At 39.5% G+C, this 18,304-nt stretch overlaps 2 protein-coding genes across 3 annotated transcripts in view; both read left to right on the top strand.

Moving 5' to 3' along the window:
• Positions 1 to 16,409, top strand: part of LOC121641348 (gastrula zinc finger protein XlCGF8.2DB-like) — a 56,290-nt gene extending 39,881 nt beyond the window's left edge. The window contains exons 3-5 of the mRNA XM_041987435.1: positions 111 to 389; positions 10,804 to 10,952; positions 16,404 to 16,409. Of these exons, the coding sequence (XP_041843369.1) occupies positions 111 to 389; positions 10,804 to 10,952; positions 16,404 to 16,409 (434 nt within the window). The remainder of the gene's footprint in view (positions 1 to 110; positions 390 to 10,803; positions 10,953 to 16,403) is intronic.
• LOC121642136 (membrane-spanning 4-domains subfamily A member 4A-like) lies at positions 14,797 to 17,792 on the top strand. 2 transcript variants are annotated; one of them, XM_041988634.1, is made up of 8 exons: positions 14,797 to 14,855; positions 14,984 to 15,016; positions 16,404 to 16,556; positions 16,635 to 16,745; positions 16,830 to 16,886; positions 16,956 to 17,120; positions 17,203 to 17,319; positions 17,431 to 17,792. In XM_041988634.1, the coding sequence occupies exons 3-8, from the start codon at positions 16,413 to 16,415 to the stop codon at positions 17,497 to 17,499; spliced, it is 663 nt and encodes a 220-aa protein (XP_041844568.1). In that variant the 5' UTR covers positions 14,797 to 14,855; positions 14,984 to 15,016; positions 16,404 to 16,412; the 3' UTR covers positions 17,500 to 17,792. The 2 variants fall into 2 exon arrangements, with proteins under 2 accessions (XP_041844568.1, XP_041844569.1); XM_041988635.1 differs by having other exon boundaries at positions 14,841 to 14,862.
• The last annotated feature ends 512 nt before the right edge of the window (positions 17,793 to 18,304 follow it).

The following is an 18,304-nucleotide window of genomic DNA, read 5'->3' as shown; positions in this document are numbered from 1 at the left end:
AAATAAGCAGAAAAGAGTCCAAACAGGAGAGAAAATAATTCAATGTGATGTTTGTGGTAAAATATTTAGTCATAGAGTAAATCTTCATAGACACAGGAGAATACACACAGGAGAGAGACCATTCAGCTGTAATGAATGTGGACATAGCTTTAGTCAAAAGACAAACTTGAACAAACACATGCGAATCCACACAAGAGACAAACCTTTCAGCTGTGATGAATGTGGACAAAAGCTTAGTCGAAAGACACACTTAAACAGACACATGAGAATCCACACAGGAGACAAACCATTCAGCTGTGAAGAATGTGGACAAAGATTTATTCAAAAGACAAGCTTAAACGAACACATGAGAATCCACACAGGAGACAAACCATTCAGCTGTGATGAATGTGGACATACATCGAGTCGAGCGAATGACTTAAAGAAACATATGACAGTCCACACAGGAGACAAACCATTCCGCTGTGATGAATGTGGAAAAAGATTTAGTGGAAAGACAGATTTAACCAAACATATAAGAATCCACACAGGAGAGAGACCGTTCAGCTGTGATGAATGTGGACAAAGATTTAGTCTAAAGACTGGCTTAAACCAACACATGAGAATCCACACAGGAGAGAAACCATTCAGCTGTGATGAATGTGGACGAAGATTTAGTCAAAAGACGGGCTTAAACCTACACATGAGAATCCACACAGGACAAAGACCATTTCCCTGTGAGGTTTGTGGTGAATTATTTAGGTGGCCTGTCTCTTTAAAAGCACACATGCGTGTCCACACAAAATAGAAGGCATATAGTTGCAGGATTTAGCTGCATATCTGTAAACAACATAGCTGTGTTTACAGTGTAGATATGTGTTGGTGAGAAGAACTTTATGGGGGTATTCCATGAAAGTAGCTATAGAAAACGAGACACCCAAATAAGTTTGACTCAAACTAGCTCCATTTTCTAATCGAATCTGAACTGGTTCCACAAACACAGCTCAGCCTTATGTAATCCAGACTCATTCAAGACAGACTTGAACAAAGGTCTCTATGAAGGAAAAAAAAAGTGCCAAAATGAACAAACTTGTAGATTTGATGTGAAAACTTGTATAATACAATGTGAGAAGTTGTGCATCAAAAATCTGAACTTGTATGTCAAAATTTTCTGCTGTAAAGAAAACTCACACACGTGAACTGAATTTGAAGTTACAGAGAAAAAATAGTCCATCTGACAAATTATCTGCCATAGTTTACTTGTAATTACATTTTTTTCAAGTGTTCATTTTGCTTTACAACTTCAACTTAGCGATTACAACTTCCTGAATCTGCTGCTGTAAGTCACAAATGTGCTCTCGCGAGTCACAGCGTGATAAAACTGTGGCCTGACTTTTGGCTCATTCCTTGCGAGATATTTGTGCCAAAACTAACTTGTGTCTGAAGATGTGAGAGCAGAGGAGGGGGAGGGGGTTCGGGGCTGTGATTACTTTATACTGGTGAAAAAAAAAGGATTTTTAGAAATGTTGGCCAGCTGAAAAGTATGAACATGAGAAGTATGAGCATGTCCAGCACTCAATACTTAGTTGAGGCTCCTTTTGCCTGAATTACTGCAGCATGCGCCGTGGCATTTAGTCCATCAGTCTGTGGCACTGCTCAGGTGTTATGAGAGCCCAGGTTGCTCTGATTGTGGCCTTCAGCTCTTCTGAATTGTTGGGCCTGGCGTATCGCCTCATCTTCTTCACAATACCCCATAGATTTTCTGTGGGGTTAAGGTCGGGCCAGTTTGCTGGCCAATTAAGAACAGGGATACCATGGTCCTTAAACCAGGTCCTGGTAGCTTCGGCACTGTGTGCAGGTGCCAAGTCCTGTTGGAAAATTAAATCTGCATCTCCATAAAGTTGGTCAGCGGCAGGAAGCAGGAAGTGCTCTAAAACTTCCTGGTAGACGGCTGCATTGACCGTGGACCTAAGAAAACACAGCAGATGACATGGCACCCCAAACCATCACTGATTGTGGAAACTTTACACTCCACCTCAAGCAACGTGGATTCTGTGCCTCTCCTCTCTTCCTCCAGACTCTGGGACCTTTATTTCCAAAGGACATGCAACATTTCCTTTCATCAGAGAACACAACTTTGGACCACTCAGCAGCAGTCCAGTCCTTTTTGTCTTTAGCCCAGGCGAGACGCTTCTGAATCCTGTCTCTTGTTCCAGAGTGGCTTGACACAAGGAATGCGACAGCTGAAACCCATTTTTTTACATACCGTATTTTCTGCACCATAAGGTAGGGCTGGGCAATTAATCAAATTTTAATCGCAATTACGATCTGGGTTTTGAACGATCATAAAAATTAAATGGTCCGATTATTTTTTGTCCTTCAATTTGTGCTGTTTTCAAATTGAGCGCAGCTGTCATTGCAACGCTTTGCTGCAGACTGCTCCCACAACCGCTCTAGTTTTATTCAGAATGAGTTGCAGACAACTGGACACACGGGAGGCGGCGTCGCTCCTTCATCATTTTCTATGTAAACTTGCATGAGGAAGCGAAAATCGCTGCCCTCCTCCAGCAAAGCGACAGGCGACAGTCGTGCATGTAAAATGTTGCATTCGTACACACAGACGTGCACACGGGGGCTTGCGATGCAATACAAAAAAATAGAAAAATGTTCAATTTTTGTGAGTCGCAACTAAATAATCCACCAGCTCCCAGAGTCACAGAGAGACAAACGTTATAAACAGAATTTTTTTCTCAATTAACACAGTGAACAATCCGGGATTTAAGAAACTCATCAACACTTTGAACAAACGACATCACTGCCACCTCAAGAGCATTTTAGTGGACTGTCTCTCTCTGACCTGTATGATGAGTGTAGTGAGGGTGTTGTGAAAGACGTGGTGACAGTCCGATGTTTCGCCACCGCTACGGACCTGTGGTAAAGCCACACCAGAGCCGTATAGAAATGTTGCGCTACATTTTATTGAAGCGGATTTCAGCGTGAAAACGAAATGTCTCCAGACTATTTTTTTTCCAGATCACACCAGACGGAACATAGCTGCTGGTCTGAGACAAACAATAGCTATGGGGACCTGGTGGAAAGAAACTAGTCGGCATTACCACAGTAAACTAAACACTTCAAATGTCACCCTTTTGGTCCCCTTTTTCTCCACAGTATGGTTCACAGGGATATCAAAAGTAAGGAGGACCTTGTCCGTGTTTGTGATGTGGTTGGGCTTTTTGTCTGTAATCTTCTTACTGCAGAAGGTGTGGAAAATGGCCAGCTTTTCTTTGTAATCCGCTGACAGTTGCTGCGCCACTGTAGTCCTTGTGCGGATGGAGAGATGATGCCGCTTCATAAAACGAAAGCACCAAGACGGACCTCCTTGAAAGTGTTCGAGCTTCAATTTTTGTGCTATTGTTGTTGCCTTCAGTCGAATGGTGACTGTAGAGACGCTTCTCCCGGCTGTTCTTTGTTTAATAATCCACTGTTCAAGTTGGTCTTCTAACTGTGGCCACCTCGCTTTGTTACCGCGGAAACTCTTGTTTCATCTTCTTAACTTGGCGCAGTTCATTTTTTTGCTTCCTCCACTTCCGAACCATAGATTCATTGATGTTGAATTCTTTTGTGGCTGCTCTAATATTTTCGGGGGTCCTTAGACAAACAAATGTTGTTTTGCGGCATACCGTAGCTTACCTTTATTATACCGGTACCTGCTGGGGGCGTGGCGGAGGTAAGCGTACATGCTGAGGCGCACACATAAGGCGCACCGGGTTATTAGGCACACGGCCGATTTTTGTAAAAAGTTAAGGCTTTTAGGTGCGCCTAATAGTGCAGAAAATACGGTATGTCTGTGCATGGTGGTTCCTGAAGCACTGACTCCAGCTGCAGTCCACTCTTTGTGAATCTGCCCAACATTTTTGAATGGCTTTCGTTTCAAAATCCTCTCCAGGGTGCGGTTATCCCTATTGCTTGTACACTTTTTTCTACTACATCTTTTCCTTCCCTTCGCATCTCTATTAATGTGCTTGGACACACAGCTCTGTGAACAGCCAGCCTCTTTAGCAATGACCTTTTGTGGCTTGCCCTCCTTGTGCAAGGTGTCAGTGGTTGTCTTTTGACTGTAAGGTCAGCAGTCTTCCCCATGATTGTGTAGCCCACAGAACTAGACTGAGACCATTTAAGTGCCTTTGCATGTGTTTTGAGTTAATTATCTGATTAGTGTGGCACCACGTGTCTTCAGCATTGAACCTTTCCACAATATTCAAATTTTCTGAGATACTCAATTTGGGGTTTTTCATTAGTTGTCAGTTATAATCATTAATATTAAAATAAACACTGTGTGTGTGTCTCTGTCTGTGAGGAATGAATGTCTACATTATACAAGTTTCACTTTTGAATGGAATTACTGAAATAAATCAACTTTTTCATGATATTCTAATTTTATGATGAGCATCTGTACGTTGCTGAATCAGTACATTAAATATTTCCATTAGAACTCACATTTATAAATAATTTATATGATTTAGCTTTTTACTCTGAGTTTTTAGGGTAGTTGCTGACAAGTCTGAAAGAGAATGAGCTTGTTTTGATACTTTAACATGTCACTAATTTGGATATATTTTAGTGTGGAAACAAAACAAAGCAAGACAGCAACCTTTAAACAAGTTTTTCCAGGTTAAAAAGTTGTTCAGCTTAAAAGAGAAGAGAAATTAGTGCAGCTGATACTCCTGAGCTGATACTGCAGGCCACAATATGTCACTATGTAGTGTTCCCAGACTATTAGCATACATCCTGCTTCCCTTTCAACACAGGCTCTTGGACTTTAAATACTGTATATTGTTCAGGTATCCTGCATGAATGTTGTGGCATTGATGCTGTTACCTGACAAAAGCTCTCCAGTTGCCTTTCGCTTTTTCTGAAAATAATTTAACAGGCTCATCTGAACTTGCAACCAGTGGATAATGCATTACAGTGTGTATAGGATAGCCTACATTGTTTCTGCTGACCAGTGTCAACTTAAGTAGCCGCGCTTAATGTTACATAGCACCGCCTTTGCTGTTCATGATCAGTGTCTTTATTGGCATGTCTACTCAACTTATAAAATATAAAGCAAATTATCAGCTACCTTTCCTCTCTCGGAACAAGCGGGAACAAAAACACAACAAGCCCTCATCTTTGCTGAAAAATATACCCAAAAGAAGTTCACCTCAAACCAGCTGTGACTGCATTTTCCATAATGCTTTGCGGTGTGACATCGCATTCCCAAGCTCTACACATGATTGTTCCCCCATGTGTGTTATTTGTTTGTTTTTTATTTCATTTTATTTCATATTTTACATTTAATTATGAATTGGGGTTTATTTGTAACAAATATTTACTTTGTTCTCCACTTTTAGTTTGTTTAGTTAATCTGTGTAGACTGACTGTGTAATTATTGTTGGTGATTTTAACATCCATGTAGACAACCCTTAGGATAAGGGGACTAAAGACCTGAGTAACAGTCTGGACAACTTTGAGTGAGCATGTACCAGGGGCCACACAGACTAAAGGACACACTCTAGATTTACTGATCTAAAGTAAAATTACTATATGTGATGTGAGCCTGTCTGATCATTACTGTGTTTTCTTTGAGAGTACGATTCCTGTTCACACAAATGTCTCTCAAAACGGTGCATAACTGAAAACACGACTGGGATGTTTAACCAGGTCTTCTCCTCAACACCTGCCCTGTCAGGGGGTTCAGCAAATGAGCGTGTCACTAGTTTTAATGCTAAAATGTTAAGTATTATGGATGCTGTTGCTCCTATTAAGGTGAAAGTTGTCTCTGGGAGGAAAAGGTCTCCATGGAGAAATTCCACATTGGTGAAAAATGGAAAAAGAGAGTGCTGGAAAACTGAGCGTAGATGGAGAAAACCAAATCTACAGGTTCATTATGACATGTATAAAGAGAAACTTCACTCTTATAATCTACAACTGAGGAATGCAAGAAAGTCCTATTTCTCTGACATTATTAGCAAAAACTATCATAATTGCTCGGGTCTTATTCGGTGTTGTTGACAGGTTAACAAACCCTCCTGTGTCAGTAGCACCTGAACTTTGTTCCACCAAGGCCTGCAATGAGTTTGCCAAATTCTTCGCAGAAAAAAATCCAAAATATCAGACAAACAAATATACTGTGTCCATTGAAAACCAGCTTGAACACCATGACACAGTTTAATCCCATTAGCAGCAACGATCTAGACAATACCATATGTGAGTTGAACTCCTCCTCTTGCTGCTTGGACATCCTGCCCACAGGCCTTTTCAAAAAGGTCTCAAGAACTCTGGAGCCAGATCTGTTACAGATTGTTAACTTATCTTTAATTCCGGGCGTCTTCTCAGAACTTCTAAAACAGCTGTAATCAAGCCTCTGCTAAAAAGAGACAATGTAGACAAGACACAAATGAGCAACTACAGGCCGATCTCAAATCTTCCTTTTCTAAGTAAGATAATTGAAAAAGCTGTTTTCATCAACTAAAGTACTTTTTAACACAAACAACTGCTATGATGTCTTCCAGTCAGGTTTTAGACAGCACCACAGCACTGAGATGCTCTGACCAAAGTCATTAATGACATATGTTTGAATACAGACGATGGAAAAATGTCAGTCTTAGTCTTACTGGACCTCAGTGCTGCATTTGATACAGTCGACCACAATATATTACTTAAACGACTGGAGAACTGGGTGGGCCTCTCTGGTACTGCACTACTCTGGTTTAAATCTTATTTAGAGAATAGAAAGTACTTTGTGTCAATAGGTAACTTTACATCTGAGCAGACAAAAATTACATGTGGAGTTCCCCAAGGTTCCATCCTGGGGCCTCTTCTGTTTAACATCTACATGCTCCCACTGGCACAGGTCATGAAGAACAACTACATTAGTTACCATAGCTACGCAGATGACACACAGATATATATTACAATGTCACCAGGAGGTCGAGGCCCCGTACAGGCTCTTGGTAAATGCATTAAGGAGATTAATGACTGGATGTGTCTGAACTTTCTCCAGTTAAAGAAAAACAAAACTGAGGTGATGGTCTTTGGTGCGAAAGAGAAATGATTAAAGGTCACCACAGAGCTTCAGTCTATACACCTAAAAACCACCAACCAGGCCAGAAATCTGGGTGTACTGATGGACTCAGACCTTAACTTTGAAAAACACATTAAGGGGAATCACAAAATCAGCCTACTATCAGCTTAAGAATATATCAAGGGTAAAAGATCTGATGTGTCAGCAGGACCTGGAAAAACTAGTCCAGCTTTCATCTTTAGTCGGCTTGATTATTGTAACAGTGTTTTTACAGGTTCTACCTAAAAAAAAATCAATTAGACACCTGCAGCTGATTCAGAACTCTGCTGCTCGAGTCCTCACTAAGACCAAGAAAGTGGACCACATCAGTCCAGCTCTGAGGTCTTTACACTGGCTGCCTGTTCGTCAGAGAATAGACTTTAAAGTTCTGCTGCTGGTCTATAAAAAGCTCTGAATGGTTTAGGACCAACATACATCAGTGACCTCTTGACCCAGTATGAACCTACCAGAACCCTCAGGTCATCTGGATCCAGTTTCTTATCAGTTCCCAGAGTCAGAACCAGACATGGAGAAGCTGCATTCAGCTTCTATGCTCCACGTGTCTGGAACAAACTCCCAGAAAGCCTCAGATTAGCTGAAACACTCAGTTTATTTAAATTCGGGTTAAAGACCCACCTGTTCTCTGCTGCATTTCACTAGTTTTTATTTAGAGTCCAGATCTGCATTTGGTTCTTTTATGCTGAAATCTTAACTTTATGTCTTTATCTGAGCTTTTTCTTGCTGTTTTTATGTAATCAATTTTATCTTTTTTAATCTCTTTTTTTCTAATGCACGTGTATTTTTTTCTTCCCCTGCACCGTGCTGTAATGTTTTTATGTAAAGCACTTTGAATTGTCTTTCTACATTAAATGTGCTATACAAATAAATTTGCCTTGACTTGCTTTGAATAAAATTGTGATAATTTGTACACGTACTGAAACTGTGTGGAAACTTTTTTATATCACCCTACACTAGAGGGCAGTGACATCCTCAATGGGAGATTTAACATCTGAGTCACACAACAAGAATGTTTGACACCATACCCACATCAGCTCAACATCAGCCCAACTGTGCCACAGTCGGTTATTCCGCCATGGATCCTTCTCAATGGAGAAGTGGACTTTACCTTTACTGGCAAGGAAGCTCAGGGCCAAGGCCAAGGGAGGGAGTTGCCATTCAGTTTCTGTTCAGGCATATATTTATTAATTTCTTTAGTTACATAAAAAAATTTACTGACGGAGCCAAGAATACACCGGGAAGAGCAGTAGCAGTCGTTCAGAGTGCAAGTGGGCAAGAGATTAAATGACTGTTTATCAGTTTATACAGCAGAGATGTTAACATTGCTATTAGCAGCCGAGTGGGTAGAGGGCACAAAACCTTTAAGATCACTTATCTGTTCGGATTCAAGTTCATCCTTAGCCAATATAAAGAACAGTTACTCAGAAAGCAGACCAGACACATATTCATTGAAATCCAGCAAACACTGTACAGAATTCAAATGATGGGATCAGAAGTAGCATTTCTTTGGGTAACTGCTCCTATAAGAAAGAACAAATGGGCAGATAAGATGGCTAAGGAGTGGTCAAGGAAACATGACAGTTTGACAGTTAACTGGTAAAATGAAAGTACGAAGTATCATTAAGCATGAAAAAAAGGAGTGATGGCCCAAACAGTGGGAAGAAGAAAGAAAAGAACAATGGTTTTTATAAAGGACTGGAAGAAGGGAGGAGTTTTATAGGACACAGGACTGAGATTGGGACACACTTGGCTTAACGATACACAGTATATGATGGGTAAACATGATGCAGGTTGGTGTACAAACTGCATCCAAAATAAAACAATAGAACATGTAATGATTCAATGCAACATAAATGAGATGGAAAGGAAGGAAATGGTGGATAAACACAGGACAATGAAAGTGACACCAGTGTTTCACCAAAATCTGTGACCCATCAAAATCTGTGACTGCAGGGAGACCTCTGCACGTAGGTCTTAGAAAACGAGCAAAGTCCTGAAAAAAGTCTGAGTTTATTATAATGCAGGTACAGTAAAGTAACACATTCTGATGACTATCAGAAATGTGTTTTCAATAAAAGTGTTCAGGACTTTGTTCTATGTGTGCTCTATCACCCTGTGGTCACAGATTCTCATGGATCACAGTTTTTTGTAAAACACCTATCTTTGTGTCTCGTGATGTAAATAATGTCATTCTGTCTGTCTCTATCATAGTCACTCACTCACACACAAAATCTGTTCATTGTTGATGTTGGTTTTTAATAGGTAATGTTTTTAAGGCAACAGGTCAGTCTTTTTCATTTTTGTTCATGTTTACACACACACACACACACACACACACACTCCCCATGACCTCAGATTTACGACCAGGAAGAACCTCTTTTCCACACAGATGGTCGATTGTTTATCAAGACTTTGTCCCCTGCTCGACACCATCAGTTTTAAACAGACCTTGAGGAGTCGAACCTTCAGATAGGATTAAGTCCAGATGTTGGTTGGAAATACAAACAAACCTTTTGAATTCCTTTTGAAGTTTTCTCCCCCACTTCCTTGGACACATGTAAATTACTGAGTCGACGTCAACCTCTCTCTGACCTCGGCCAAAGAGATAGCAGCCACTTCAGAACCAGACTGGGTTTTATCATACATGTCAAGAACAGAACTTCTTTCTCTAAAAACAGGTTTTCATACGGAGTGTTTGAAACTGTAGTTAATGTTGGGTTTTCCTTATAGTAACTGGTTAAAATATTTCCATTTATCAGGAAAACACAGATAAGTTTCCAGGACAATTTACCACATACTTGTCAATAAGTTCTGACATGGAGTTAGAGCGCCACCCAGTGGCCGTTCTTCAGTAGTCTTTGGTTTTATAAATGTGTTTAACCCTCTAAGACCCCACCCATGAAAAAATGGTAAGAAAAGTCATATTTTTTTTATTTGGCCCTTTAACAAAATATAACAAAAAATTAACATTTTTTGGGGGTAAATCTTCCATTTATTACCATGTGATAGTTTAAAAATATAATGTGGTTTTCTGCTTCTGGGTATCAGGGGACAGACAAGTATCAGATTGTGTCCAACAGGATTTTGAACAAAGTTTATACCATAAATTGAAGCAAAATGTCTCAAACTATATGTAACATATATGTCACGTCGGGCTCTTATGGGTTAATCTGCAGCTGGATTTAAGGGAAATGTACATTTTTCTGACATCAACAAATATCCTACCACAAATACCACGTACCAAAACTATCTTGGTTGAAGTGCTTGATAACTTTTTAGGTCCCCGGACGACAAAAAAAATATTCAAATGTCTTTTTTAATGAATTAATTAATCTTTGCCAAACTGTTTGATGTTCACCATGTGTTTTGTGTATCTACAGCTAAAGACAAAAATTATGGCCCAGCAATAGCCCAAGGATGTGATAAAAGTTGCAGCAGTGATGTGGAATGAAACACCCTCATCTGCTCTGAACGTGGTGATGAGTTTCACTCCCAACGATCTCATCAGAGACACTTAACAAAAAACGTCTTTGAACAGTGAGAAATGTTTTAGAGTGACACAAATGTAAGTATCTGGAAAAGAGTCCACACGGGACGAACTGTTAAATGTGATGTTTGTGGTAAAATCTGTAGTCATAAAGCAAATCTTAGACACACGAGAATCCTCACAGCAGACAAACCATTCAGCTGTGATGAATGTGGACATGGATTTGGTCAAAAGACAAACTTGAACAACCACATGAGAATCCACACAGGACAGAGACCATTTTCCTGTGTGGTTTGTGGTGAATTCTATCGGCGGTGTGACGCATGCATGTCACCACAAAGTAGAAGAGACACAATAGCAGTTTTTTGCTGCAAATCTATAAATGTGTGTGTGTTTTTTTTAACAGTGTAGATAGTCAACAAACTAGCACCATCTCTTAATTAAGCCTCAAGAACCATCCATCCATCCATCCAATGACTTATTTGAGGTCGGTCGTGGGGGCACTGGGGGCCCAGTGTTGATGGTGCGCTGCTCCCCCTCCTGAACCCCCATGTGGTGGACCAGAATCTCCTCTCCTCATCTATCCAAACTGAATCCGAGGACGCAACTTGGTGAAAAAATAAGATGAACTACTCATCAGGAATTCTGAATAAGGCTGAGATTAAAAGGCAGCTGTTCCCCAAAAATAGGAACTCAATCCCACAGCAGTGTGTGTGGTGACGTCGGTGTGCATTCTCTATCGAAATAAGCAAGACTTTCCTTTAATCCTGTCTCATGTAATACCCTCCAGGTTTAATGTAATAGTTTTATTGTGGGGATTAATTTGATTACACTTCGTTTTGTGTTTACTGTTAATTTTTTACATTTTTTTTAAAACATTCTTTAAACCATTAGTTTATTTTCAAACATAAAAAATTATTTTCTTTATGCAAATTAGTTTTTTCAAACTGTTTTTTCCCCTTTTTTCATCAGGTACTTTTTAATACACCATCTTTACCAGTAAAGAATCTTGTAAACACAACCAGAGCAACCAGCCGACGTCTCCGTACAGCCTGCACTAACCTCTAACGTCATGGTGAGCTGTGATTCAGGTTGTGAACACGCCGCTCAGGGAACTGACGGCAGTTCGTGGTGGTACATTTGTTCACAGGTCACCTGACCGTATCCATTTCTTGCTTTTATGATGGTTGAAAAAGTGATGTACAAATTCACGAGTCATGACACAACCCTTTGATCAGTAGTGGCAGCGGCGCTAACACCATGCAGTCCCAGCTGAGTACTGAGAACCACAAATTGCCACAACCTCTGCTTTTATACAGGTGCATGCTTGTTGTTGATGTACTCTGGTTTACTGAGTAATTCACAGTCTCTGAATTATGGTCTTCAAACCCTTCCTAAAGTCAGAACACATACCTACAAGGAGGCATCTTTTCAGTATTACCTCCCCCGCCTCTAAGACAGCCTTCCAGAGGACCTCAAGGCTGCAGAGAACATTCATGTTTTTAAGATCAGGCTCAAAACTCACCTTTTTAATTCAGCTTTTACTTCGTATTTATTGTTTTTGCGTGGATATTTAATTTTAGGGACATTTTATTTTATTGTATTTTTATACATTTTTTTTCTACTACTACATTTTATTATACCTCTTGAAATTCTTTTAATTTTTACAGTTTTTACTATTTTATTTTGTATGTTTTCCAGTGTTCCTCAGAGGGAGCCTTATGTGCCGTGAGGTCTTGTTGGCTATGCCTGCAGGGGCATCTTCCGCTGTATCGGTCTTTTGGCTCGGAGCCCTGGTCTCTGTGGTCCGGTCGACTCCTTGTGCAGATGGCTCCTGTGATAGTGTTTCCTTACCTGGCTCCCCTGTGCTCAGCCACATATTAATCTGAGTATATGTGTGTGTGTATGTGTGGAGATGAAGAAGTAGTGATGGAGATGGGATGGCAGGTAGGGCTGGGCGATATGAACCAACCCTTTTATTTTGATATTTTTTACCTGAATCATGATATACGATATATAACTCTATATATTTTTCTTTGTCAAGTAACCAAAGAGACATTTCTAATTTACAGCCTTCAGTGCTAAATACACTTATTAAGGATTGGCAGCACATGTGCATTAAAACAATTGACTGAAATTAAAGTAGATTTACATTAAATTAAATGCTCCTAAAACAAAATGAATGAAAATACTTTTCAATGACCATAACAAAAATACAGCTGTGCAAAATGCAAAAGTTTCTAACTCCAAACAAGCTATCTCGATATAAACGATATTCCCTTCTTCTATATTGTGTCTGATTAAGTCTCGATATATTTGAAAATCTCGATATATTGCCCAGCCCTAGTGGCAGGTCTATGGTGGGAGGAGGGGTTGATGGGCTATTCTTTTTAATGCTTTTAAAATTTGTAAAGAACTTTGTGCTTCATTTTATTGTATGCAAAGTGCTTAATAAATAAAGATTAATTGATTGATTGAAAGCAAAGAAATTATGTGAAATTTGAGACATTTGTGCAAAATTCAAAACAACCTTTCACACCACATTATATATTAAAGTTGTTTGAATAAAGTGACATATTTGATATTGATTCTCCTGGGAGTGAGTGTGCTCACGCACACACAAAAAAGCAGGAAAAAACAGAGATGAATGTTATAAATAAGAACTCCAACCACTAAAATACGTTCCGTCATTGTGAACAAAACATACATGTTATAAAATACATTCGGACTAAGATGGACAGTCTGCTGCCAGAGAAATAATTTCTTTGCAAACGTGCTCATCAGTTAGGCTACAACCAGGCTGTTTCCCCCACCTGCAGCTTTTCAGAAAATTGACTGATGGTTGGATATAAAAAGCTACCCCAGTGCCTATTATTATTAGGGTCCGAGCCATACAAAGTATGGCAAGGCCCTATTGTTCCTGAAATGTTTATTCTCCTCCGTTCTTCTAAGCGCTTCAATCCCAAATATGACCCCCTAAACACCCATGAAAAGTTGTGAAACTTGGCACACACGTCAAGTCCGGCGAAAATCGCGATATTCTAAGGTCCGCATACACTTCAATACAAAATTGGCTCAACAGCGCCACCTACTGTCACCAAAAATCCCCAAATGAATGGGGTCCCAAAAGTCTACTTCGACGTACGAACACGAAACTCGGCACACATGTGTAACACCCCGAGTCGAGCAAAAAAGTCAATGAAACACCTGTTGCCATGGCAACTGGGTGCCTGCTATCTTGGCGTGTGCTGCCATTTTTTTGCCTTTTTTTGCACTTTACACACATGGTATTTGAACGAACTAGTCTGAGGGGATTCGCGCGACCGACTCCAAACTTGGTGGGAAGCTTCCTGACAAGTTAGGGACCAAACGATATTCAAATCTTTCTAATAGCAGAAAGCGTGTAACCATGGCAACCGACGGAAAAACGCCTTCTCGCCATGAAACACGGTTTGCTCATATCTCCATAGAAATACATGGGATCGGCACCAAAGTTCACAGTATTCATACGTGTCACACCCCAAGTCCAGCAATGAAGTCAATCGAACACTTGTTGCCACGGCAACGGGGTGCCCGCCATCTTGGATTTCATTGCCATTTGAATGAACTAGTCTGAGGGGATTCGTGCCACCGACTCCAAACTTGGTGGGAACGTTTCTGACAAGTTGGGGACCAAACGCTCCTCAAATCTTTCTAATAGGAGAAAGTGTGTAACCGTGGCAACCGACGGAAAAGCCTTCTCGCCATGAAACACGGTTTGCTCATACCTCAATAGGAATACATGGGAACTGCACCAAACTTGACAGGATTCATACTTGTTGGGTCCCTAACGCATTGCACCACCTGTTGTCATGGCGACATCGGGTGGCGGGGTCCAGGCAGCTCGGACCCGATGGATGCCGCTTGCGGCTTTAATTATTATTATTATTATTATTATTATTATTATTATTATTATTATTATTATTATTATTCCTAATAATAATAAATGTCAGTTAAAAACAAACATTGTCCATAATAATAATAATAATAATAATAATGAAAATATATTAATCCAGTGTTTCTGCTTTTAATTTTAAGGATGTGACTGCTCTTGCCACAGATTAATGTTTTGTGAATGTTTTTTTTCTTTTAATTTATTTTTAAGGAACCTTGTTCTGCTTTAATTTTGAAGAGATTGTTGCCAGGAAATCTTGGTTTCTGTGTTCCTGAACTCATTACTGAAAAAAAACAAACGGAGTCACAGAGTCTGAAACAACACATCAGGTGAGCTGTAAGAACATTGATGATCATTTCATTTGATTACATGGATGTTTTATTGGTGTGTTCACTGGCTGCAGAACAAAGAAACAGGAAATATTGATTTCGGTTTGTTTACTTTGTTTTCTTTTTAGGCAGCTTTACCTGCTTTTATCTCTGTGTGGTTGGTGAGTATTTAACTCTTAGAAATATACATACTTCTAAAATAATAACAGTCCTACTGTAGTAAGTGGTCAGTATTAAATGTTATTTCTCATTTTTATGTTGAAAGCCGATCTTAATTACGTATCTGGGACATGACCAGATCTGTGATGGTTGTAAGGAGAACTCCATTTGGTTCTGTGATTTCATGTAACAAGGTTAAGTCAGATTTAAAAGCCTTATCACTTATTTATTTGTTTATGTGTGTCACATCATTTTAACTATATGACATCATTTTAATGAGGAAGTGCAAAATTTACTGGAAATTTTATGAACTTCCTTCTTTTCAAATGGCAAAACCTGATCTTCCAGTTGGAATTTGTCGAATGTTGAAATGTGTGTGTGTGTGTGGGGGTGTGTGTGTGTGTGTGTGTGTGTGTGTGTGTGTGTGTGTGTTTTTATATATGTAAAGCGTTTTAATTGCAGTTGGAAAGGGGCATGTGATCACAGGTATTAAAAACAAACAGGTGCAGACACCAGTGGCTGCAAAATGAAACTCCTCTAGTCAGGCTTGATCAAGACGAACGCGGTAATTCCAGCATGCAAACAGGTTTTATTAGAGAGATGAGTTTTTGCAGCCAGTTAAAGAAGGAAACAGGTGCATGCTCAACTCTTTCACCATAAATGTTTGCTCTGTTTAATATGAGAGAAAGATCTACTTTCTTCCTGCTTTTAGGAATAAATTCCAGCTTCTGAATTTTATTGCGCATACATCCTGTTTCCTCACTGTTGATTGATCTGCTGGTTTATTTAATAATATGTAAGTTTGTTGTGTGTAATTTTACAAAGATTGTGTGAAAAATGTTTACAAAACTCTCTAGAAGTTAATTATTTATCCAATATGCCAGTGGATAAATAATAAATGGTCAAATTTATGAGAAAATTTGACAGCATGAAATAAAAATCACAATTTAAAACAGCAATAACAAAAAAGCATTTTACGGTAACTAATAAATGCCAAATAAAACACATCAAATGAATTATTATAATTATTATTTATTTGTCTTTAATAAACTGCTCATTTGTAAGCTATGGTCCATCTTATTCTGTCTGCTTAATAAACAAGAAATGCTACTCTTTTGAAGAGAACGTTGCTTTAACCCATTATTTAACACAAAACTTGAAATGAATTTAAAATGTCTTTTTATTATTTAAAACATTTTTCTTTTAATCTTTGCTTTGAACTTGCACTGCATGCGTCTTGACATTTCTCCCTTTCCATACAAAGTGCTGTGCAATAAATGCAAAAGAGAAACAAATGGCCTTAACGGTACAAATTTAAATGCAAAAGAAGATAATTGACTTTCCAACTCTATACTCTCTGTAAGGAGCCATCTGCTTTTCCTGTTGCAGGTGTGAAAGATGTCCAGCTCTGTTGTTAAAGACAAGAACGTGACTGTGGGCACCAAGAAGGCCGACAACAAATCCATGTTGCCTCCGCCCAACCCAGCGTTGTGCTCGCTCAGCAAAGCCATGATGGGGAGCAGTGTGGTCGGAGTTCTCGGGGTGAGGAATTTAAGTTAGTAAATGTTGCTTTGTTCAAGTGTAACGGTATAAGTTCTCATTGTTTTGAATCTTTTACAGACGGTGCAGATCATGGTGGGCCTGTTCAACATTGGACTCGGTCCGGGACGAACAAGCATGCATCCTTATGATTTGACTACCTTGGGAGCAGCATATTGGCTGGGAGCTGTGGTAAAAATAACACTTTGTGTCTCACCAAAGAGATAAATAGAGAGTATTATTTTCAGTTTGATGATTTGTTTGTTTTCCGTTCAGTTCTTATTAGCTGGAATCGTGTCTATTCTTGCTGACTCCTGCTACTGTGTCTGCTTAGTAAGTAGTGAAAAGTCAAACCCTCAGTGTGGTGGAGTGCTGTCAAACTAATGGAATCCCTCCTTTTAGGTGGGATTTTCTGTTTTTATGAACATAGTTGGATCCATCGCTGCCATTCTTAGCATTGTGCTGTACGCTATAGATTTATCATTCTCCATTATGTGGCTATGTGACAACGAGAGGTCTAATGCTCATAACCCTGATAGCTGCAGATATGTGGCATATATTGCTCAGGTGAGCATGCTTTAAAGAATGCACACATTCATGTTCGGAGTTAGAAGTTCTGTTTAAAGCCTGTTTCTTTCTTGTCTGTCAGAATTTGCTGACAAGCATGGATATTTCTCTGATCGTCCTGGCCGTTCTGCAGCTGTGCGTCTGCATCAGTGTTGCAGTTCTGGGCATCAGGGCTCTGTGCTACATGTGGAATGAAAAAGTAGGAACCAACAAAATCACAATCCACATAAAACAAGTTACTGTTGCTTAATTCTAAATAAGTGTGTTCATCTGATGATATATTGCTTTATTAAAAATTGTGTGTCTGCAGAGTGTCAGAGATGCTGAAACTCACCAGCCATTGTTGAAGGAAGTTCTCATGAGCAGTCCTGGAGCTTAAAATCAACCTGAACATACAGCATGCAGCACCTGCATGTCTTTAATCTGCATCCTCATGCAGAGGGCATCAAGTCTTTCTCAGTTTTAGTGGACAGTCAAAATCAAATATCACTTCTAGATAATAATTGTTGATTATATCTGCTTTTATAAAGTTAAATAAGCTCAACATGCAACATGACAGTATAGTCATAAGACATAAAGTACTTCTATGCTTAACGCCGGTGTGGGATATGATAAGAGGACCTGGAACATTTGATTTTCTTTTTAAGGTATGAATAAAATTTTTGATTGAAACTCTGTGTGTAATGTTTTTTGTACTCTAATGAAAAAAAAGAGGTTTAGAAAGGCAGATCCAAGTCTTTTTAAACCAACTGTACATATACAGTACTAGTCGAAAATTAATACACATTTATTCATTCATTTTCTATACCAATTCATGCCAATTGGTATAGAATATCAGTCCAGATAATGGTCGCAGGGAAGCTGGAGTCTAACCCAGCATTTCGCAGGTGAGAGGCAGGTACACCCTGGACAGGTCTCCAGTCCACTGCAGGGCCAACGCAGAGACAAACAACCATTCACACTCACCCCTAAGGAGAATTTAAAGTGACCAGGTAACCTAACATGCATGTCTTTGGACGGTGGGAGAAAGCTGCAGTACCCAGAGAGAACCTACGCATACACAGGGAGAACATACAAATTCCAAACAGAAACATCACATTTGATGCTCAAAGCAGGGATCTTCTTCCTGTGAGGCTAATATATTAGAGATGGGCATTTTGTAAAACGTTTAAATTATTTGTATA

This window comes from Melanotaenia boesemani, chromosome 6 (assembly GCF_017639745.1).
Source record: "Melanotaenia boesemani isolate fMelBoe1 chromosome 6, fMelBoe1.pri, whole genome shotgun sequence".
NCBI lineage: Eukaryota > Metazoa > Chordata > Actinopteri > Atheriniformes > Melanotaeniidae > Melanotaenia > Melanotaenia boesemani.
Note: the sequence above shows the minus strand (reverse complement) of the source record. Positions and strands in the feature narration are given on the sequence as shown.